At 41.3% G+C, this 24,928-nt stretch overlaps 1 protein-coding gene across 2 annotated transcripts in view; it reads right to left on the reverse strand.

Moving 5' to 3' along the window:
• Window positions 1-3,889: 3,889 nt before the first annotated feature.
• The window catches only part of LANCL1 (LanC like glutathione S-transferase 1), a 44,848-nt gene continuing 23,809 nt past the window's right edge, over window positions 3,890-24,928 (reverse strand). For both annotated transcript variants that reach the window (XM_082261394.1, XM_082261395.1), the window contains exons 7-10: window positions 21,274-21,456; window positions 9,311-9,487; window positions 6,921-6,993; window positions 3,890-4,772 (exon numbers count right to left, since the gene is read on the reverse strand). In XM_082261394.1, the coding sequence (XP_082117520.1) occupies window positions 4,696-4,772; window positions 6,921-6,993; window positions 9,311-9,487; window positions 21,274-21,456 (510 nt within the window). In that variant the 3' untranslated portion in view covers window positions 3,890-4,695. The remainder of the gene's footprint in view (window positions 4,773-6,920; window positions 6,994-9,310; window positions 9,488-21,273; window positions 21,457-24,928) is intronic.

Genomic DNA, 24,928 nt, shown 5'->3' on the forward strand with positions numbered 1-24,928 from the left:
AACATCATGTTTGTAGAATTTTGTGAAAGTGTGCACGGACGACCAAGTCTCCGCCTTGCACACCTGAGCCACAGAAGCCTGATGGCGAAAAGCCCAAGAGGCGCTGACGGCTCTGGTAGAATGGGCCTTTACCAGAAAAGGAGGAACGTGACCCTGAATAGAATAGGCCTGAACAATCGTCTGTCTGATCCACTTAGAAATGGTCGCTGCGGAGGTGGCCGATCCCTTCCGAGGTCAGGAAGAACAAAGAGAGAATCAGACTGCTGAACAGACTCTGTGGCGGACAGGTAAACTTTGACCGCCCAGACCACATCTAGGGAATGCAAGGCAAGTTTCTTGGGATGCCTCGGCCGCGCACAGAGCGAAGGCAACATGATATCTTCATTGAGGTGGAATGAAGAAACCACCTTGGGAAGAAAAGACTGATTGGGTTTGCAGAAGAATCACATAATTTGAGAAAAAAAACAAAGAAAACTGAGACACTAGGTCCCGGCCAGGAAGACCTAACCTGCTCCTAAGCTAAGCAGCATAAGACTGGGGTAATATCAGATCGGGTTCAGGATAATGGCTGAGGGATGGCCCACTAGTGGCATGCTGAGGAATAAAAAAAAAGTTTTTTTTGTATTAACCTAATAATCAATAATCTGCCTAGCCTTGCTCCTGCAGAGGGCGCCATTACCCATTAGTGAAGGCTAATACCATCGGGCGGCGACTGTCAGAGGACATAAGAGAAAATAGGATTCCATTGAAGTTTTTATGTGTGTAAAGGCAGGCATCCCAATACTTTTGACAATATGGTGTAGTTTGTCAGGATGTTTCCAGCTTCCTTTAGTTATAAAAAAATAGTTGGGTGCAAAAGGAAAGTCTTTAGGTGTTTTACACAGCCCAAGGCTGGAAACAGTAATGATAGAGGCAACAAGGGTGTTCAAAGTGGTGCACACTGTATTAATAAAAGCCAAAATGGCCTCCTTTTAGCAGAAGACTGTCACTTAGTGGCAAGCTCATACACTCAGTCGAGTGTAGTGACCCGGAAACACAGTATCTGGGACAGATGCCTCAGAAGCCATTAAGTCTGTGGGCAAATGAGATATACAATCTGCAGGAGCAGGGGAGAGCCCTTGTGGCTTCTACAGCCAGTGAGAAAAACATAGTAAAAACCCCAGCTGGAAGGATAGAAGGCCCAGGTACACCCAAGCGAGTTAAGGAGGACATACTCTAAGATCAGAAGAGAACACAATTCCATGCTGTAGGCATCAGCACTGTCAGAAGATGTCCTGCAAGCAGATTCAGAACTGTAAGAGAAATGTGAGGTGGAAGGCAGTGCATAGGCTCAGGGTAAGAGACAAGGCCTCAGGTACTCATTACCTGAACAGCTGGTAGCAAGTGAGGTTGAAAAGGCTGGATGTAACCAACGTCACAGTCGGTGGGCAGCAGGTATGGATGCTCTTTTAGCATGAGCAGCAGTGAGATGTTTCCTTAATGTATGGTAGGAGAGATGTCAGCATTTAGTTCTGCAGTGTTACCCTCTTCCGTGACATAACCAGCAGAAGTGGGGAATAAAGGCACCCAGCAACTTAATTCATTAAGGTAGCTCCCGATGCTCAGCCCAACCAGCCTACTAAATAAGCAACTCTTCAAACACTGTTCAAACGATGAAGCAATGCCAAAGGTTCCAGACCTGGAAAGAACTCTGCAGCTACCATTTACCAGAGTCTGGAAAGCACCCTATGCCAAGCCCAGTGCCCAAATGTCACTTCCAGGCTAGCTCTGCAAAGCCTAGTCCAGAGGAGCATAGACGTGGTACTCCAAAAGGCAGACTAATGAGGATAATGAAGAGTTGAGTGTTAAATGAAGGATAAATTTAAAAAAGTGCTAACAAAAAATAAACTATTTTTAACACAGCAGAGCTGTAAAAAAAGACATCCATCCTCCTAGCACACTGACAAAAAAAGCAAAGCATGCTGATAGTGGGAGGGATTATCCTGGGCTGGCCCACATTTTTTTTTTGCCAGTGTTCAACCCTTCTAAATATAACCTGAAGGTTAAAGACTTCCTGTGTCACTGGATGAGAAAGAGGTATACATTTAAAAGAGGCTTTTATAAATACATTTTAACAGAGATCAATGTCTTTTTATTTGACTTTACAATAACCAAGAAAATGAATATCTTTTGTATCATATTGGGAAATTATGCATCAGCCAGATACAAATAGCATACATCAGTTACAACTGGCATGACTTCTGTTGCTGTGTTAACTAAAGTGTGTTAACACCAATACTACTGTAAACATTTTCAACATAAACAAAATATTTAAAAATTGAAGTATAGTTAAACTCTATATTTGATATGAATTACATTCACTGTTTCAGTTCTAAATGTGCTAGTTTAAATGAAATACTATCTACTCTAAATATCTAAAACTAAAATTGTCACCACTATGCTATATACCATCTCTTGTGCAGAAAAGTCTGTTGCTCCCTTTAAAATTATATCACTTGCTACTGCGGCTTCAACCTCTGACCTAACTCACATTACATTCACCCATCAGCCTAATGCCAATTTAGAGTGGCCTTATTAGCCAGCATGGTGCACTCACTGGATTGGTTATGGGGAAGATCTGGACTTAGACCTGAAAGCAATAGGAGATAGAGAACTCAAGCAGCTTTTCTAAAGAGAAGCTCCAGGCTCCTTCAGAAAAACATTTAAAGTTAGCAGCTACAAGTACTGTAGCTGCTGATTTTTATTTAGGGACACTTACCTGTTCAGGGATCCCGCAATATCCTCACACGAGCCAATTCTTCCATCGGCTTCGGATGCAAGCCTTGCGGCTTCACAGCCTGTTTCCTACTGTGCATGCACGAGTTGCGCTGCACCTTGTAAATGGTCCCGTAGTCTTCTGGGACCTGTGATGTGTTCCGGAGGACTGCAAGTAAAAGGGGGGGGGGGGAGTGGAACTTGTAGCTCAGTTTGCCACAGCGATCTGAGCCAGCAGTGGGAGCGGGTACCTGTCAAAACCAGGGACCCATTCCTCCTCTCCTCCAAAAAGTCCCAAATGTGGCAGAGGAGTGAAGGCGAGTGCAAACATGTGGAGCTTTCCCTTTTGGGTGAAGCTCCGCTTTGAAGAAGTGACATCAAAATTATAGGGGTTGTTTTAGTAAAACTGGAGGGTGCAAAATCTAGTGCAGCTGTGCTTGGGAGCCAATCAGCTTCTAACTTCAGTTTGTTCCATTAGGCTTTGACAAAAAAAAAAAAATGGAAGCTGATTGGTTTCTATGCAGAGCTGCACCAGATTTTACACTCTCCAGTTTTAGTAAATCAACCCTTATGTGTTGCTAGCTCTCTGGCAGCATTTTTTGTTCAGTTATTCGGGAAGGAGGAAAGGTTTACATTAAATAACTTAATATTAGCACTGGCTTGTAACTTCTTAGAGTTATAGTATTCATACAGAGCATAAGAAGAGATAATCAAATTATCTTGACTACATTTTACAACAATGGAATGAATTGGGTATAAACATTTGAAATCCATGAACTTGGGCTACAAAAGTGTCCATTAGGCACCTACGTAATATTCGGCTATTTCCAATGCAGAGAAGCAAACATTCACATTTGTAACCTGTAGCCTTTGCTACAAATGTGAAACAGTTTGAATATAGGGGAAACAGTTTGTATATGGGGATAAAGCAAATACATTTTTCATCAATTGATTTGTACCAAAATGATCAAAATGTAATGTCCGCGGGTGCCTTTTATTTAATGATTCCACTAAATGAATACTTTAAATGTGCCCTGAAAAGTGCTTCTCCAGCTCTAAGATACCCAGTAGTGTGCATTGACAAACTCATTACAGTTTATCAAAGTAGAAAGATCAAAGAATGGAACATCTAATCTTAAACCCTTTTGTCTGAATTCCCCAAATCACAATGAAAAATACTAACTACAGCATATAAGTATTGTGTTAGTATCCTAATAGAAGAGGAATGGTACACTGCTCACACATTAGTGAGACTTACCTCTTACCTTGCAATTGTCACAAACATAGAAGGTTGCAATAAGTGACTAGATTGTAGTGAAAGAATGCCTCTGCTTAACGCTGAAGTTAACATGTCTGCATTATAGAATTCCATTATTTCTGAAAAGCTACATTCAAGTATGAGTTTGCTTACTGTTTTGGTAACCCCATGACATCCATATATACTTAGATTTTAAATTGTAGCTACTTTATTTAGCAAATCCTTCTCTTCAGTTGTAAGTAGATCTGAATTAGGAAAAAAAACCCAGCTGCCGTGGTGCTACCCCGTCATATTTTGCAAGTGGACTTCTTTTACATTTCAACTGCTATTAACATTGTTACCTGGTTATTATTAGAGATTTTACCACATTTTCTTTATAAACAATTAAAATTTTCAGACAGACTGGTGTTCCTTCTAAAGGTAATTAGGATAAGGCAGCTTCCATACTGTACTATAGGGAACAGATCTCATCCCTGTGTGTACTCTATACAGTACATATATGTATCAAAGCCTTCTAGCTAAACAGAGTATCCAGTGTATTACAGCTACATGCAACATCTATGATGAAGTAAGCAAAGCAAGCTTAATGCCATTATCTGCCTCTTCTTGGGGTATCAACAAAGCATCAGAAGCAGCAACACAATTCCTTATTTCCAGTACTGCACTGAACAGAACAAAAACTATTATATCTCAAATGCGGGAAACTTGGCTGTTGTAGGATTCAGCATGTCTGCTAGAAAATAAATTGTGCCAGCCATCCCTGTAGATAAAGAAAGAAAATAACATTTAGTCTTCTTGATCAGCATTTTGAACTCCATACTATATTTGCAGGAGGAAAAGCCACAACATCTCATTTACAGCTTAACTAAACAGATTTCAGAGGGAAGATTTAGCTCTTTTAAAATTACTTTCCTACCGTTTTACTCTATTGAGGTTTGAATGAAGCTCCTCCATGCACCTCTACAGCAACAGATAGCTTACAAGATGTCATCTTCAGAAAATAAAAGATCACCTCTATAGAGATCTGCCGCTGTTTAAGCTGGGTTCACACTGGTGCGATCACAGATATTGCATGTGATTCACACCGCATTGCTGTACAGATCACATGTGATGTCTGTGCGATGCTAATTCAGCAATTCGCATTGTATTCGGACCAAAATGGTGCAGGACCCTTTTTTTGGTCTGCACTGGAATCGGATCGCATGGGTGTGATTCCTGTACCATTTCACAGTTCTGCGATCTGCGAATCGATCTGGGGGTGTCATTAACTTTACATTGACACCTGCATCGGTTCGCAGAGGTCAGTGTGAACTGCTTGCGATTGAGATGCGATGCGAAAACCCACACCGGATCCACGCTAGTTCTTGCATTGCACAAGTGTAAACTCAGCCTCAAAGTGATGGTAAAGTCTCGTTTAAAAAAAACAAACCTTATACTTACCTGCTCTATGCAGTTGGTTTTGCACAGAGCAGCCCGCATCCTCCTCTTCGGCTCTCCTGGCCCCTTACTCCTTTTGAGTGCCCCCACAGCAAGCTGCTTTCTATGGGGGCACCCAAGCCGAGCTGCAGCTCCCTGTGTACATTCAGACACAGAGCCACGACATAGCCAATCAGGAGAGAGAGGCGGCGGGCCGACTGCCTTTGATGGACAGCAGCAGGAGCCGATCGCCCCGCACTGCTGCCTCAGCCAACAAGGAGGGGAGTCCCAGGCAGCTAAGACACTCCAGCAACATCGCTGGATAGAGATGGGATCAGGTAAGTATTAGGGGAGCTAAGGAGGGCTGCTGCACAAAGAAGGTTTTTTTATCTTAATGCATAAAATAGATTAAGATATAAAAAAAAAAAAAAAAAAAAAAAAAACATTCTGCCTTTACAATCACTTTAAGCTTTTCCTGACACCAAGACAGACACAGGAAATCCTTATGATATCAGAGATGACATCACCAGGATTTCGCACATAGCCACGTTTGAAAAGCATTGTGATTACATCATACCAGTTTGCTCTGTGATAGGAATGCTAACCCAGAAGACGAATAATTCATTTTATGCATTCAGAACTGTTTATTCATTAGACTGGATAAAGCCAGTTTACACAGTTGTATACCCAACTGATGTAAAAATGCTTTAGGCTTTTCAGGGCATAACAACCATTACACGATTGATTAGGGAAAGTTATTTTGAGGAGAATTGCGGCCATGTTTGCTCGAGCACAGCAGCCTATTCAAGTGAACTACGTAAAATGCTTGGAAATGGTCCCTGAACCTTTTCCATAATTGCAGCTGCAGGGAAGGTATGCCGTTCCCAGCACAGGAAAACGTGCTGTGGATTCCATTGCTTGGTGGTGCCATCAAGAATTGATGGCATCCCCGCACATCTGCTAACAGTGGCACGTTTTTATTGCGGGTGTGGGAAAGCGTGCAATTACACATAGTCCCACACCCGCACATAGTGTGAATCTAGCCTCAGTGACTCTCCTGCAAATGAAACAAAATTATCCTTGGCAGTTCATTAGAAAGGGTAGCGGCTACCATGGTTAGGTATCAGAAGTTCAGCTTTTAGCTCTCATCAATATATGGAAGAGGTGCTTCTATGCAGCAAAGTTTGTAGGGAAACCACAAGGAGAAAAGCGCGTCGTCCAAAATCAGTGCAATGAGTGTGGATGTCAATTTACTATCCAAATTAAAAATATCCCTGCACTCTGACCTGAACAACTTCTGGGTCCCACCAATGGTTGTCACCCATAAAGAAGTCTAGGCAAAATCTGTATGCTAGATCTTTCATAGATTAAGTAAAACAGATGTAGACTATATACTCTCCTCTCCTTCCGAAATCTACAAACTTTACACATGGCATTATGTTTGAGAAGAAATTGCAGGGCTTTTAAATGAAAGACAATTACTACATCTTACCTTCAAATAGTGAATATGGAGTGTCTGGAGTCCTACAGCCATGTTCACCATAATCCAAACACCATTCAGCAAACTAGCAAGAGAGAACTGCCAGTTAGTATGAAGATGGAGCATTCATTCAGGTAACATAGGAAAGATGGTATAACAAGGTTGAAATGGCAAACATATTATTTGTCTTATGTTTATATGCCATTCCGAACATACTGTATGTAAATATCTAACATTTGTATTCATATTTGTTTTATCTGTGATTTCTGGACTATAAACTATTATGATAAGCTTATGACTCGAAGTAAGAAAACTGGTATAGACATTCCACTGGCTAAGAACCAATGTAGTGCAGTATCGGCATCTATTATGTCAGTGATGACAAACCTTGGCACCCCAGATGTTTTGGAACTGCATTTCCCATGATGCTCAACTACACTGCAGAGTGCATGAGCATCATGGGAAATGTAGTTCCAAAACATCTGGGGTGCCAAGGTTCGCCGTCACTGTATTATGTACTATATAGACTGTACAGTGGAGCAGTATTGGGTGTAAATGGAGATTGGATCATAAAACTGAGCGGAGGGGAATGTATTATTTACATCTGTGGATACAGCTAAGCAGCAGTGTATAGTCCACAGTTTATTTCAGGTATTCATGCAGCACCATTCATTTACATGGTGCTGTACATATTGTTCATTTCCATCAGTCCCTGCCCTCTAAGACTGCACAGTCTAAGATCCCTACCTCACATACATGCATACATACACATGCTAGTGCCAGTTTAATCAGGAGCCAATTATCCTACCAGCAGTATATATTGTATACAGCTGAGCACTGTGGAATATGTAATGTACAGCACAGTGCAAATAGCTAAACTCTGTGTAATATATAGCACATTACCTAAAGTCAGGCAGTGTGGTGTAGATAACCTACAGCACTTCGTATACATCTGATCAGTAGGGGAGTACATAAAATACAGCACAAGGTATTCAGCTTAGCATTATGAAATATAATGTACAGCACAGTGAATGTGGTTCTGCACTGCAGGGTGTATACAGTAATGTACAATAACAGTGTAAAAAGGCAAACAATGAGGTAACATGGAGTATTTCATTTACAGCAGTACCTTGCAAAGGAAAGTATAACCAAAGGCAAAACTGTTTTTTTTTTTTTTAGTTTAGGATAAAGTGGAGACGGATTAAAACAACTATCAGTTTTTATTGCTGTCTGTGCCCCCATTAGGGAGATTCACCCGCTCTATTTGCCCAGTTTACGGTTATCATTAAAAATGAAAGTAAAAGAAAATGCCAAATTTTTGGTTGTCCCCAGTAATGTAATAGGGGCGGAAATCTTCCAGTGGGGACGCTTGTTCTGGTGGCCCCCTAAGATTTCCCTCAATTTGCAGGGCTTTTTTCTCATCTCCAGTTTGGCTAGGAGACCGGAAGTGAAGGGAAATCTCTGCAATGGGACACAGATGGCCAAAAAAAAAAAAAAATGACACCGGTTATTAACCCTCTTTTGCTCTATCCAAAATGAAAAAAATAAATAAATAAAACAGTTTTGCCTATAATTCTGCTTTAGGAAAAGTGTGCTAAAAGTAAACCTGTCACATTGTCCAGTACGGGCCAAATACAGGTTGACTTTAAAGCTGGACTCCAGACACATTTTAATATATTCCTCAATTGACAAAAAGGATTTAAATCCACGTTGTATGCATTAAAGGTTTTTGCAAACCTAGATATGACCTTGTAAATTAGTAGTAACATCATCACTGTGCTGTATATAGATTAACCATAAAGCAGAGTTGTGGAGGTGACCAACAGACCCAGTCACTCTGCATAAGGAGAGAGTACAGCAGTGATTGATCACTACCACGGGAAGCCGTTGCACACAGGCAAACTTTCACACTGGATTACGGCACAGATCTGGAAAACATATACAAATACTCTCATATTTGAATGATATTTACTTATCCTGGAGTTTAGCTTTAAGGCACCCTTTAGCTCCAACTGACAGTATTGAATACAAAGCTCCGTCTTGCAATCTTTTTTTTTACATGAAGACAAATCTATTTGCTGAAAAACCAAAATTCAAGTTTGGGGGAAGGGGGAATACCCAATATATAAATATAGAAAGTCAGGGGATATTTCAAACCATCAGCTGAAATGTAGCTTTGGATCCTTTACATAGAAATGAATTAGCGCAATAACAGTTTAAACAGTTATAATTTATTTAAGCGGGCTACCTTTGCAGTGTCTGCACTTTGGTGCACGGTTTATCAATCCCAAAGCCTTCACTACCAGCTGTATTGTCCTTCACTACCAGCCACAGATCTTTTGCATCAATGACAAAACCATTACACCTTAATGCTCTGTAGACAATCTAGAGAGGTCAAATACCTTGCATGCTCTGTACAAATACTTCAGATCATGTGTCAGGTTGTACATTGCAAGAAAACAATAAGCATTCCCAGCTGCTCCATGGCATATCCCGTAACCCTTCTTCAGTAAACCTCGATGCCAGGAGATATCGGTGCACTGTGCTGCAGCTGACAAGTACCGTTCATCTTTAAAAGTCTACAAAGAAAAATCACATATTATAATTTATGGAGACGCAGAACCTAAAGTGATACTAAACACACACTGTTAAAATACATTGTCCCTTCTTTTTCTGTATGTGGATGATGGCACTGTAATTATTCTAACAAAAAAAACATCTAAGTATCTTTTTCCTATACAGCTGTCCCATGACCCAGCTCTTTCCCAGCCCCTCTGCAGGGAAACATAGGCAGGAGGAGTTTCTAGCGCTCTGCTGCTGGTCACACATTCAAAATAATAAAAAAATAGCTTTAGGAATACAGAGCAAAAATAAATAATTAAGATAAATAAACTGGGACTCGGGGGGGGCGTGCCCGGAAGCGGTCATGCGATGACACGCTGAGACTGACCTCCGCTGAGCTCCACACCTCCACACGCTGAACACCCACGCCCGCCAGGGATCCGAAAGATAGCGAGGCGGGGACGCCAAGGAGCCGGGCAGACAGGAGAGAGCCTCCCGCTGGCCGCGAGCAGCGGTTTTGGCGGGTCGGGTCCGGCTGGGTCAGCAGGCAGGTGCGGGGGCTGTAGCCTTGCATACCAGCAGACCACTCGCTCTGGGAGAGAGGGCTGAACGCCAGACGGGACATCGTAGCGGCTGAGGCTGCAGGTGCTGCAGAGTCTTACCCCACAGACGGCGCCCCGCACGGTCGGGGAGGAACTTGGACTTGGACTGGTGGAGTACCCGGATGGAGGAGTGAGCCACCCGGAGCCATCCAGAGAGTTACGGAGCTGATGGGGGAAAGACTGAGATGTACTGCCCATTGTAGAGCTAACTGAGGATGACCACCCGAGGTGAGAGGAGAGGCAATGGACGGTCACATATAACAAGACAAGCATAGAAGCCTGGCCTTACCCCCCTTCCCCCCGAGAGGACGGATCATAGCAACGGCAGAGAAAAGGGAAGGATATTACACTATAACTAAAAACTTTCGTAGTACAAGAGACACACTCTGTGGAGAGGTGAAGGAAGAAAAAGCTAAACTGGAGCCGTGAGTACTGTAAGACATATTAAGTGGCAATAAGTATGTATTGGTGCAATAGAACTGTGTGATGTATACTTGCTGGAAAGAGTGGAATAATCTGCTAAACCAACAATAACAGGAGAAAAAATACACTAATGAAGAGGGAGAAAAGGACAGGAAGCTATGTAGGATAAAGAAAAAGGATGACACTCACTAAGAGAAGAAAGGGAAGAAGGAGTACAGGAAAAGGTCAGTCAAACAAAACAGAAGGAGAGATTGACCGTTTCTTCTCTAATAGCCAGAAATCCGCAAAAAAGTGTAGAAATGGCAGCAGCAAGCTCAGAAGCTAGCCATACATCAAAATTAGCGGACACTTCACCCCCTACAGTAAGAGTGGCTAATGACTTAAGGAATAGCCAAGATGAAACACCAATAACCTGTATACTCACGCAAGCTGCCACACAAAATTCAGAGCTTAAAGCTATGCTACAGGCACTCCCGACAAGAGCAGACATAGAACAGATGATCAATAGAATAGAGGAGAAACATCAGCAAGAAATACAAGAAGTTAAAAAAGACATACAGGAGATTGCAACCCGGTTAGGAGAAGAGGAGGCTTCAATTAGCGCAATAAAAGAAAGATTGGCAGCTATAGAAGCAAAAAGAGATAACCAGGAAGACACGCAGGCGGTATTACAACTACAGCTAGAGGACATAGAGAACAGAAGTCGCCGCAGTAACCTGCGGTTACGCGGAATAGCTGAAACTTTCGGCAATGAAAGATTAGTGGAGGTGACAAAAGAAATATTTAAACAAGTTTTAAAAGATAAATACCCAGGAAACCTAGAAATTGAGAGAGTCCACAGATCCCTTGGCCCCCGAAGCAAAGAAGAAAGGAGGCCTAGAGATGTGATCTGCAGAATACACCATTACACACATAAAGAAACGATTCTGAGATCAGCATGGGAGACCCAGGAGATAATAATGGAAGGAAAACCAGTAAAGATTTTTGCAGACATTTCTGGGAGAACGTTACGGAGAAGGGCGATCCTGAGACCTTTGTTAGAATTGGCCAAGAGGGCGGGATGTACTTATAGATGGGGGTTCCCCTTTTCCGTGACGTTTCGCAGAGACGGAAGATACTTCAAGCTCCAATCGTACCAAGATAGAATGGCATTTTTTCGCTTTATAGAGGCAGAACCTATACAGGTGGAGAACTGGCTGTGCCATATACCCAGAGAGGGACCCATTGGGTATCCCCGATTACAGGAGAAAGAGAGAGACGATCGGGTGGAAGAGATAGGAGAAAGAAGAACAACATAGAAGATCTATGATAGGAATGGAACTTTCGTAATGCTGATTATGTCTTACTGATACACTAGTAGGGAATGGAGATTCTCCTTTTCCCCTTTTTTTTTTTTTTTTTTTTTTCCTTTCCTCTTAGCATATTACACTTTAAGGGAGGAAGGCATGGCTGGGATTTTTCCTCCTTTGGATTTTATACATGAAATGGGAGGATTGGGTTTTTTCACTTGCTAAATTTTGCACACGAGAAGGTGTGGTTGGGATTTTTTCCCCCTCTAAATTTTGAGCACGAAGCACAAAAGTAAATAATTTTTTTTTATTTTTTTTTTTTTTTTCCCACATTTTTTGGGAGGAAGGTGTGTTTGGGATTTCTTCCCCCTCTAAATTTTGAGCACGAAGCACAAAAGTATATATTTTTTTTTTTTTTTTTTTCCCACATTTTTTGGGAGGAAGGTGTGTTTGGGATTTCTTCCCCCTCTAAATTTTGAGCACGAAGCACAAAAGTATATATTTTTTTTTTTTTTTTTTTTTTTTTTGGACCTCTACTTATTTTTTACTTTTTGCCACTATTTAAGGGGGAACAAGGCAATAGTACAAGAAAGTGTAAGACTAAATAGCACTCATATAAGGGGGAAGGAGAGAGTTATGAAGGAATGTAACTATTTTTCTCTTGCCGATGCATTACCTACTAGAAAGGACCCGGGGGGTAGTGGGAGATTAGAATTAATTGAAGAAGTATAGAAGGGAGGTGTGGGGGATCGGCGGAGAGTCATGCCGGGGTAGTCCCCTATTTAAAAAATCCACACAGAAGTGCACTTAATAGTGCAGTGTGAGATAAGGATAGGTTTACTATCCAAATTGGAGAAGAGAAGAGCCGGAACCGCGGGGAACCGGAATCTTCTCTTCGCCAATTAGGGAGGGGTTTTGTTTTTTTTTGTTTTTTTTTTTTTTTTTGGGGATTGTTTTGTTGTATGTAAACTAAACAGAGATGGAGGATTTAAAAATCATGTCGCATAATGTTAGGGGGCTAAACATTCCAGAAAAGAGACGTATATTATTAAATGACCTAAAAAAACGAAGAATTAGCGTTGCATTTATACAAGAGACGCACTTCAGGACAGATAAAATACCATATCTTAAAAATAGTTTTTTTCCATACACATATCACTCCACGAATATGGAGGCAAAATCGAGAGGGGTATCTATATTGATAGCAAAAAGCGTCCCGTGGACCCTGCAAGACAGTAAACAAGATCCAGAGGGAAGGTTCCTATTTGTGAAAGGATTAATAGGAGAATTAAGGGTAACATTAGCAACACTATATGCGCCTAACAATGGACAGGATAGGTTTATATCAAAAACCCTGGCTAATTTGGAGAGCTTCACAGAGGGTCAACTAATCCTGGGAGGAGATTTTAATGCTCCCCTGATACCCGCAGTAGACACCTCAGCCGGGACTATGGCAGTATCCCCTGGAAGGAATAGACGCATATTGAAAATACTGCATAAATCTCAGTTGATAGACGTATGGCGCCTTCAACACCCCTCCGAGAAAGAATATACGTTCTTTTCGACGCCGCATAAGAATTATTCTAGAATTGATTACTTTGCAATACCCCACGCTCAGCTACAGGCAGTGAAAAAAACGGATATTGATAATATCACATGGTCAGACCATGCACCTATAACAATGGTGTATGGCCTCACATTAAATCCTTTAAGGAATAAGCAATGCTGGAGGCTGAACGAGAGCTTGCTGCAAAGGGAAGAAGTGTTAAAAGAGGTGGCTCAAGAACTAAAAAACTTTTTCGAGATTAATGATCAAGAGGACTGCCGGATGGGCACCCTATGGGAAGCACATAAGGCAGTAATAAGAGGGATTTTTATCAAGAACGGGGCGCGTATCAAAAAAGAGAGAAATGAACAAATGGCACAGTTGTTAGAAAAACTTAGAGAACTAGAGACAAAACATAAGCAGTCAGCGTCAGATAGAATATTGTCAGAGTTAACAGCGATTAGGAAACAGATCACGGACCTGTTACAATATAAGGCCAAAGCAGATATACAAAGATGCCGCAAACTAAATTATGAGGCAGGAAATAAATGTGGAAAATTGTTGGCTAGGACTGTCAAGGAACAGAGATTGAGGTCATACATACCGCATATAGTAACAGCTGAGGGGAATAAAAAGACATTACCAACACAAATAACGGAAGTATTTGAGAAATTCTATGCCACACTGTATAATTTAAAAGGAGAGCCACCTAAACAAAGGGAAATTGAAAAATATTTAAACGAGTCACAATTACCTAAGCTATCAGAGGAAGAAAGAGACTCACTAGAAGCAGAAATAACCATAGAGGAGATACAGCAGGCAACGAATCTAATGAAACCAGGAAAAGCGCCAGGGCCAGACGGCCTAACGGCACAATACTATCAGTCACTGTTCCACATTCTAGGCCCATACCTGGTAAAGTTATTCAATGCAACAGAGTCAGATGGGACGTTAACCAGAGACACACTGACGGCACATATCTCATTAATTTTAAAAGAGGGTAAGGACCCAGCGGCTTGTAGCAGCTATAGGCCAATATCCCTATTAAACGTGGACTTGAAGATATTCACAAAGATACTGGCAGACAGGATGGCAAGAATATTACCAAAATTAATACATCTAGATCAAGTAGGCTTTATGACATCAAGAGAAGCGAAAGATAATACAACAAGAATACTCAACTTGATACAAATAGTAAAGGAAGAGAAGACCCCGTGTGTAGTGTTGAGCGCGGACGCAGAGAAGGCCTTTGACCGGGTGGGCTGGCCTTTCCTGTTTGCCGTGCTCAAATATATCGGGTTGGGTAACTTAATGATAGATAGAATAACTAGAGTCTACACAAATCCAACTGCTAGGGTGAAAGCTAATGGGTTATTATCAAAAACATTTCCGATAAAAAATGGCACAAGGCAAGGGTGCCCGTTATCACCCCTCTTGTTCGCCCTTACACTAGAGCCTTTCCTCTGTAAAGTCAGAGGGAACTTAGACATAGAAGGAATAAGCGTAAAGGGGAAACAATACAAAATAGCTGCTTACGCGGACGACATGTTATTTTCGCTAACTAATCCAAGTATCTCATTGCCGAACCTGATACAAGAACTTAAAGTATATGGGGCCTTATCAAACCTAAAAATCAACTTTGGGAAATCAGAGGCAATGGGGGTAGAGATGCCCACGACTCAGGTGCAATTATTGAAAAATAGCTTTGGTTTTAAGTGGAATGAGACGGCCGTGAGATACTTGGGAACATACATACCGGCAAAATTAGAACAGGTGTATGACCTCAATTTCCTGCCTATGATAGCAACGACTAAGAGATTATTAGAAAAATGGCACGGGGGGATGCAGTCGTGGTTTGGTAAATGTAATTTATTGAAGATGATAATATTGCCAAAATTTGTATATCTTTTCCGAGCACTACCGGTGAAGATACCAGGTAGATTTTTCAAGGTAATACACTCATTGCTTGTGAAATATATCTGGTCAAACAAAAAACCAAGAATAGCATGGGAAATTTTAACTTTGCCTAAAAAAAAGGGGGGTCTAGCCCTGCCGGACGTACGTGCATATTACCAGGCAGCTCAAATAAGTAGGATCTTGGACTGGTGGCATCACTCAGAGACTAAACTTTGGGTGATCCTGGAACAAGCACAAACAGAAGTAAACCTGAAAAGAGCGATATGGTGCTACCAGGACCTCCCGAAAAGACTAAAACATCACTTAATAATTGGAAATACTTTACGGATCTGCACGAGACCAAATGTATTTAATAAACTAACGACAGATAGATCCCCCTTGCTTCCAATATTAGGTAATCCCCGATTCCCTCCGGGACTAGATCAAAGACAATTTGCAATGTTAAGGGAAAGGGAGCAGGAACAGGCATCGTCTTTCTTAACACAAAAAAAATGGCCTTCGATGACCAGATTGACTGAAGGGGAGGGACTATATAAGGTGCCATTTTGGCAAGCTGTCCAACTACATCATTTTCTAGTCTCTATACCGGGACCAGAGGATTTTGATAGACCACTAACGAGATTCGAGCAAGCTTGTGTAAAGCCAGGAAATCTCTCACGTACTCTGTCAATTGCATATGGCCTATTGACAAACCCGGAGGAACAACCGGATTTGCCATGGGTAAGGAGGTGGGAGGAGGACTTGAACTGTAGGTTTACAGGGGAGCAGATCCAGAGGATATTAAGGTTTGCACTAGGGTCATCTAGATGTACCAGAACACAAGAGACGAACTATAAGTTGGTAACAAGATGGTATGTCACGCCCGAGAAATTACATAGATGGTTCCCAAATGAATCTAATCTATGTTGGAGATGCGGGACGGAAGTGGGAACCTTGTACCATATCTTCTGGTCCTGCTCTAAAATAAAAACTTACTGGACAGGGGTGAAGGATATAGTTCAGAAATTTGTAGAACACGAATTAGAGGAGAATCCGTCTTTTCTTCTATTAAACCTATCGGATATTCCAGCAAAAAAATATGAAAGATCCATAATTCCTCATTTGATAAATGCAGCAAAGGCATGCATTCCAGGGGCCTGGAAAAAAACACAACCTCCCTTAGTGTCCGAGTGGATACGAAGGATAGAAGATAACAGGAGATTGGAAGAATTGATTGCAGCGGCACAAAATAGACAGGAGAAACATAGAAAAATTTGGGAACTGTGGAACCACTGGATATGCTCTGAAGAAGGGAAACTATACTTCACAAAATAAAATGAGAAGGAAAGTGAGATAGCAAAAGAGAGTATCCCTCCATCTCTGTTTATTACAATAAGTTCTTTTGGTTTTTTTTTTTTTTTTTCTCTGTTGTGTTGGGTGGGAGGGAGGGGAGGGAAGGGAAGGGGGGGGGGAGGAAAGAAAAATGTTTTAGGAAAACAGCAGATAGAGATGTTATATATTATGATATATATTATGAAAAAGATGTATATGTTGAAAATGTTATGTATAACCATGTGAATTCCTGAATAAAAAAGAGATAAATTGAAAAAAAAAAAAAAAAAAGATAAATAAACTGTTTTAAAATTATTGAAAATTAGTTTGTCAGCCAGAGGTCTGGGGTAGAGCCCTGCGCGGGACTGTTTTATTAAACCCGCACCCGCTGAATGTATGACCAGGTCCGCCCGCACCCGCAATGTTTGTGTTCCCTTCCCGCCCGCACCCGCAATGTTTGTGTTCACTCCTGGGGTTTTGCCTTATACTCGCCGTATAAGACTACCCCCTCTTCTGAGGCAACACCATTTCATAACATCAGTGGAGCCATCACGTCCCTATTAAATATTTTAGCCCGCTGTATGTGCCCTAATATGTACTGTAGCTTCTGCTACATACAGAACTTCTCTATTATTATTAAATCATTTATTATTATATTCTATTATTAAAAGTTTAGCCCGCTGTATGTGTATACAGTAAGCTTTGGCTACTTACAGAACGTCCCTGTGCTGTAATACTCTATGTACCACGCTGAGCCAATCACGGCAAGCTGTGTATTCTATTAATGCATACAAAGCCTGCTCGGATTGGCAAAGGTTGTATAAGCCCGCCTCTCTGACTCAGCCAATCCGAGCAGGTTTTGTATGCATTACTAGAATACACCGCTTGCCGTGATTGGCTCAGCACGGTACATAGAGTATTACAGCACAGGGACGTTCTGTAAGTTGCCAAAGGTACTGTATACACATCCAGCGGGCTAACATTTTTAATGGGGATGTTCTGTAACTAGCTGAAGCTACAGTACCTGGCGTATAAGACAACCCCCAATTTCTGGGTTATATTTTTTTACTATAAAAAAAGTCTTCTTATACGCCGGAAAATATGTTACACCAAATTGCACCGTTCCCCGCGGGTCTCCGCAAATTTTATTGACCGCCCACAGCAGAGGTAAAACCGCCCACTCCCGCAAGATTTGCATTGGGTCCCGTGGGAGCCCAAACCCAATGCAGCCCTCTAGTCTGGGGAGCAAAGGCACTGCATTCCATAAACTAGAGAATTCACATAGAACACGACACAGTGACTTTTGAGGTGCCAGATAAATGTAATATACTATATCATACTTTAAAATCCATATCAAATTTTGGTAAATACATTAATCCACATTTATGATAAAAGGCCATTTTTAATGTATCTAATAACAACATTTGATATGGATTTTAACGTTTGATGTAGTATATTACTACATAGTATTTGTCTGGCACCTTAAAAGTATCTGTGTTATGTTCTATGTGGATTCTCTGTTTTAAAACTATCATACAAATATACACAATATTTGAAATCACATCTTTATTATTTTTTTTAGCAAACACATGGTGTGGGTGGATGTCTGCCAGTCCCAGGCTGTGTCACACTCCTCCAGCCTGTGTCATAGAATACCAGGGAGATGAAGCCTCCATCAATCAAGATGTAATATCCTGCCCCCATTGTGTTTAGCTTGTTAGTGGACATGGAGGAGGAGGGGGGGAAAGTGGGCTGTCATTTACCACTGTGTATACGCCCACATGTGTGACTCTATAGTCACATGGGCTATTCAGATGTAATAGGGATGAAATGCTCAACACAGAAACTCACTGAAAAATGAGCATGTGCAGAGCTGCCAACACTGCTCTGCAAAATCCCCAACTGCACTGGGGACATGGACAGGAGGGGGGAGATAGAGAGCAGCAGGATCAATCATGTTTTTTTTTTTTTTTTGCAGAAAACAAATCTCATAGTGGCTGAGTTAGTATGAACAGCATGTATTACAGCATTTATTGATAATTTTTATTGATGTGGGTTTAAAGCGGAGTTCCACCCTAAAAATAAATTTTGCAGCATCAGTTAGCATAAAAAAACCTGAAAAAGAATTGGATAGTTAATATTTTTTTTGTTCACTTACCTTGTTTTTAATTAAAATAAACTTACCTTCCTTCCTCTTCCTCCTTGTGCGGACACAACCCCCGACGTCCCTTCCTCCTTTGCATTGCGTCCTGGGAGAGGAGCGTCATCAATCCCAGGATGCAATGGGAATGGCCCCGGCTGCTACTCTGATTGCCGATCGCAATCTACAGCGCATGCGCGAGATTGCGATCGGCATTCTAGGTAGCCAGGAACCCGGAAGAAGGACACAGTGGGGGACACTACGGCTTCAGATGACCACACCGGAGATGGCCCACTCTGCAATCAATTTTAAAGGTAAGTATTGATCTTTATTCTCTAACTGTAATGACCTGTAATGTGGATTTAGTGTTAGGGTAATAGGGGATAGCTTAGAATTAGGGGGTTATTTTTAGGTAAAAAATGTGTATGTGGCCGGAACTCCGCTTTAATGACACTTAAATGGAATTCAAAACTATACTTCCAATTTGCCGGATGTATGCTTTTATGTAGTGCATATCCAGAAACAATGCATATAACCTGATTTATGTTGTGTGCATTGCTACCTTGATCTTTGGGTGCATCGCTACCTTGATCTTTTAGTTAGAGACCTAATATAAAAGAACCTGATAGATCATGACCTGAAAAAGGAATGACATGGGAAACAGGAAAGCCTTGTTCTGAACCTCGAGTTCCCATTCCCTGCCACAGACTAGTAGAGCAAAACTCAGAATTGCCTGAATTACCAGTCTTTTTTTGGCTTGTTCAAGAACAAGGTCTCCTTCTGTGAACACAATATTTCAGAAAAATATAGAGTAGAACTGCTGACCGCATAAATAGGTTAATGTGCTTTGAGACCCTTCTAAAACTGTCCCCAGGGATACCCGATCTGGAGCTGTTTTAGCTGTATGACCACACAGCTGCTTTGTCCTGATTTCATACCATGAAAACACCCAGGAAGGAAACATTTCACATGCTGTCCATAAATGTATGAGGTGATAGTACAGGTCCCTGTATTAGCCACCACACAATGTGAAGGGGCAAGGCGAAGGCCCTTTTCACACTTGTATGACCTGAAAGTCATGCGACTTTTCCACAACTTGAAGCAATGCTTGTGTAAACTTGAGGTCTATGGACCTCAATTCGCATCAAAGTCAGACCAAAGTAGTGCAGGGACTACTTTGAAGTCGCACAGATATGAATGGTACTCATTGGAAGTCATAGGGTACGACTTGTCATGCGACTTTGCATTCTGCACAAGTGTGAAAAGAGCCTTAGCAGAATAGGATGTGGCTTTGGGACCCAGTACAACTGAAATGCCATCCCTTACATAAAGGCAATCTATAGTCACAGCTTTACTGAAATTACACTTTAATTTCATATCAGCATTGTAATAGCAATACAAACATATATTTTTGACAATCAAATATAAACCTACATGAAAAATCTTCTTTCATGTTGTGAGTGCTGTCTGTCTGCTGACCATCTTTTTACAAATTCCTGGATTCCCTAGATGGTTTGCAGCTTATTCCTTTGATTTACTTGGTTTATTTTTAAGGACTACGTATTCCATGGTACCTACAAGCAATGGTTCCTGTACTGATTCAGTCTCCTGGAATGCCTCTCTGCACTTCTGTACAGTAGTTCAGAAGGCAGGCTCTCTGAAATGTTTGACACAGCATTGCCCACTCACAGGAAGTGGTGATTACACGTCACAGAATTTAAGAAAGGAAATGTGTAGGATTCTTACAAAGTTTCCAAACATTAAGATTGTGCAGATTAACAGGAGTAGACTAGAAATAATTGAAATACAATGTGGAAATTAATATATACAATGTTACATTTTGACCATAGATACAGTTTAAAGCTGAACCCCAATTTTTTTCACTCTGCATGGGTTAACTGCTCATTTTTGTCTAGGGGATTGGAGAGCGGAGATATACTTACCTAATCCTGGGATCCTCCCAGCACAAGACTGGTTCCTGTGGCTGCTGCCCCCCACCGTCTAACTGTCTTGTGTTGTGGACTGTTCCTGACTTTCTCATTCCCTTAGACCTGCTCAGGATTTGAAGATGTCAGGAACAGTCCACTTCTGAATTGTAGGGAAGTGCCGTTTGCCGCTAGAGCAGAGGTTCGGGTGAGTATAAAGCTAGATACACACTATCCAACTTTTGTGGTTAGATTTCCTTCAGATTTACCTTTTCTATGTAGTGCAAGGGCCTGCCAGATTGCATACAAATTGAAAGTGTTTAGGTTTGACCTCATATTATATGGTTTTGGTAAATCTAAAGGAAAAAGTCTTCAGAAAATCTTATAGTGTGTATGGCCCATAAGGCTTTCTAGTCGCCCCTTGACAAAATGAAAGATAAATCTACTGGCACAGCCCCAGACTGCCTTACAAGATCTGTATAGTGGTGCCAACACAGTACCAGGTTACAGAATACTGTAATAATATATTTGCATACAAAAATTTGGAATATTATAAGTTCAGTTTGGAAGTTCTGGCACTCTTATACATGTATATTTTGCATTTCACGATAACTACAGTATATAGACAAAAATGCAACTTGTTTACACACCTTATATGCTTGAATTAACATATAAATAACACCAGGGGCACCATGACACCAGTGGACTAGCAGGTCTCTCTGATCTCCAATGCATGGAGGATAGTTTCCAGATGGGAACTTCAGCTGAGTGACGTAGTCGACACTGGGACGGACAAGGCTCTGTATCTTTTCGTTGCTTACATAACACATGCCCTGAAGTGAAAAAAAAATGTTTTCTTTTTTTTTTTATCATGTTTGCAAATCATCATAAACCAGAAAACATAAAAATGTTAGTACACAGAAGTATCGTCCACCCATCCTACAGCACAGCAATGTAAAGATTTCCCTATAACAGCACCTGCTAATAAAAAAAACATCTATTGAAATACAAGCTAACACTGATCTACGAGGACGCCATTATTTTTCTGTAGTTGGTCTTTTGCACTTTAATTATCAGCTGTCATCAGAGTCCAACTATGGTTTGTTTTTTGGGAGTGGGGAGGCTAGAAATTTTCTATAGTACAAGGAAAAGCAATCATGAAGGCCTTTCTTATGTTACAATAAAAGGGGCATTCCCTTTAAAATTTAACTTCTACTTGAGCTGTTGGTATAAAAAAGTAAATAACCTACAGTATTTTTTAGGTTTCATGTACACGGGATGTTTGAAAACCTCTTCTGAAAGTTGGAACTTGACAGCTATCAAGCCATGGTTAAAAACGTCCGTTTTGCCACATTTACATGTCAGAAATGCCTAAAAACAAAAACACTTTTAAGCGCAAGTTTCTGCGTTTACATATTGTTACAAGTAGGGATCGATCGATTATCGGCACCACCGATATACAGAGGTAATCTGTGGCGCAGAGGTGATCAATTTAGGCCTATATGTATTCTGCTACATATGTTTGGTAAAAAAAAAAAAAAAAAGTCCCAATAAGTGTATATTGATTGGTTTGCACAAAAATTATAGCGTCTACAAATGAATCGATATTTTTATGGAATTTTATTTATTTTCTTACTATTAATGACGTCAATCAGCAATTTAGTGGGACTGCGACATTGTGGCAGACAAATCAGACATCTAACTGACACGTTTTGGGGCCCAGTGACACTAATACAGTGATCAGTGCTTAAAAATAAATAAATACACTGCACTAATGACACCCAGGGTAATCAAAGGGTTAAATGTGTCCCTTGGGGGTGCTTACTAATTCTGAGGGGGTTGCACTGATTGGGGGATGACAGAGATCCTGGTTCCTGCTTAGCAGAAACACAAGATCTCCATCTTGTCCTCTTGCAGAACTGCGATCTGCTCTGTTTACATAGGCAGATTGCTGTTCTGCCTCTCCTGGGGATAATCGCGGTTGGCCAGGCCCGATGTTTGACATCCCCGCTAGCCAATCACGGTGCAATTGGGCCATCTAGTGACTATTAAACGAAACAACGTACAGGTACGTTGTTTCGCGCAATAGAGCCACACTGCCGCAGTAAATACAGGTGGTTAAAGTACCATTCAGTTCCATCTTGTAAATGTTGAACACAGATCCTAATGGAAGTGATGATTGCCACTTTAGGCAAGCTGAAAGTGGGCAGGTTGGTAAACAAGTGGTGGGACATTTTTTTTACCTTAATGAAGAAAATGCATTAAAGCGGAAGTAAACGTTCCCAGAAATAAAAAAAAATAGAAAAAAAATGGCAGAATGAATGGCTAACCCGCAATTACATCACTCCTGCGCATGCGCACAGGAGTCCCAGCTGCTGCACAGAGCTCTGCAGGGATGGCATGAGTATTCAGAGTGCATGCACCGGTGACGTCACTGGCTGCACAAACAGAGTATCTCCTAAACAGTGCACGTTTAGGATATATTCCTTGTAGAAGTGTACCAGCAGTGTTTAATACCGCTTTAGGGTAAAAAAATTATTTGACTTTAAAATCATTTCAACTCCAGAAGATTTTACCACCTTTATGACTAGGCCATTTTTGCTATTTAGCACTGCTCTGCTTTAACTGGCAATTGCTCGGTTATGCAACACTGTCCCCAAACTAAATTTATATAATTTATTTCACACAAATAGAGCTTTTTTTGGTGGTATTTGACCACTGGGTTTATTTTTTTGCAATATAACTAAAAAAAAAAAAATATATTATATATATATTTTACTTTCAGCTATAAAACATATCCAACAAAAATACAAAACATCTAAATTTCTTCATGACTTTTGGCCAAAATGTATTCTGCTACACATCTTTAACCGCTTGCCGACTGTATATATACAGTGGCAATGTGGCTCTCCTGTGCTGGATCATGTACCCAGTACGTGATCCAGCACTTCTGGGTTGGGGGCACGTAGTCGGCAGCCTGCTCCCGCTGTGATTATGTACAGCGCGAGTCAATCAGCGGGTACCACATACTCAATGTCCGCCAGCACCCGCTGATTATTCATTACACAGGCAGAATGCCGTTCTGTCAGTGGGGAAGACATTGATCCTGTTTTCCTGATAAGCAGGGACACGGAACTCTCTCCCTTCCCCTAGTACAAGCAGCTCCCACAGTTTAGTAAAGCACAGGCTATGAACACATTTATCCCTTTGATCGCCCCCGATGTTAACCCTTTCCCAGCCAGTGTCAGTGCATATTTTTTTTAGCACTGATCACTGTATTGATGTCACTGGTCCCCAAAAAATGGCAGTTAGGGTCCCAACTGTCCGCCGCAATATCGCAGTCCCGCTGAAAAGTCCCTGATAACTGCCATTACTTGTAAAAAAATAAATAAATAAAAATTCCATGAAAATATCCCAAAGTTTGTAGACGCTATAACTTAGCTTGTATATGACTAGCTAGCCACTGTTAAACAGTGTCTCAGTGAGAGATCCCTGCTGTGTGTGATTCGGCCCCCAGAACCTCCAGATTCCTCCCTGCTGCATTGAGGAGCACTGATAAGGCTGAACTCATGGGCAATGATAGGCTGCACTGATGGGCAATGATAAGCACTGATGAGGCTGCACTGATGGCCACTGATGAGGTAGAACTGATAAGGTAGCACTGATATGCTGCAGTGATGGGCGTTAATAGGCTGCACTGATAGCCACTGATAAGGCTGCAATGATGAATACTTATAAACTGCACTGATGGCAACCGAGGAGGCGGCACTGGTAAGCTGCACTGATTGCCACTAATGAGGCAACACTGATGGCCACTAATGAGGCAACATTCTTAAGCTGCACTGGTGGGCACTAATAGCCTGCACTGGTGGCCCCATGATGAGGCTACACTGATAGCCACTGATGAGGCTGCACTGATAAGGCAACACTGATGGGACACTGATGGCACTAATGAGGCTGCATTAATGGGTACCGATATGCTTTTATGTAAATATTGTTAAAGTTGTTGTTTGTATTTATTTTTTTAACTTAATTCTGCATAAATCATTTAACAGTGTAATTTCATGAGATAACTTACGAAGGGGCGGGGCAAGGTAGGGGTTGGGTGGGGCAACTGGTTGCGAGTAACTCTTAAGGCTTGGCTAGTGGCTCAGGACTAGATTTTGAGCCCCGTTGATTAATTTGCGTGAAAGGGTCTACAAACTATAGTATATATATTGTATTTTTTTTTTTTTATATATATACTAATAATGGTGGTGATCAGCGACTTATAAAGGGACTGCAATAACCTGGCGAACAATCTGA

Source organism: Pelophylax lessonae (assembly GCF_965119305.1).
Source record: "Pelophylax lessonae genome assembly, chromosome: 6".
In the NCBI taxonomy this organism is placed as follows: Eukaryota; Metazoa; Chordata; class Amphibia; order Anura; family Ranidae; genus Pelophylax; species Pelophylax lessonae.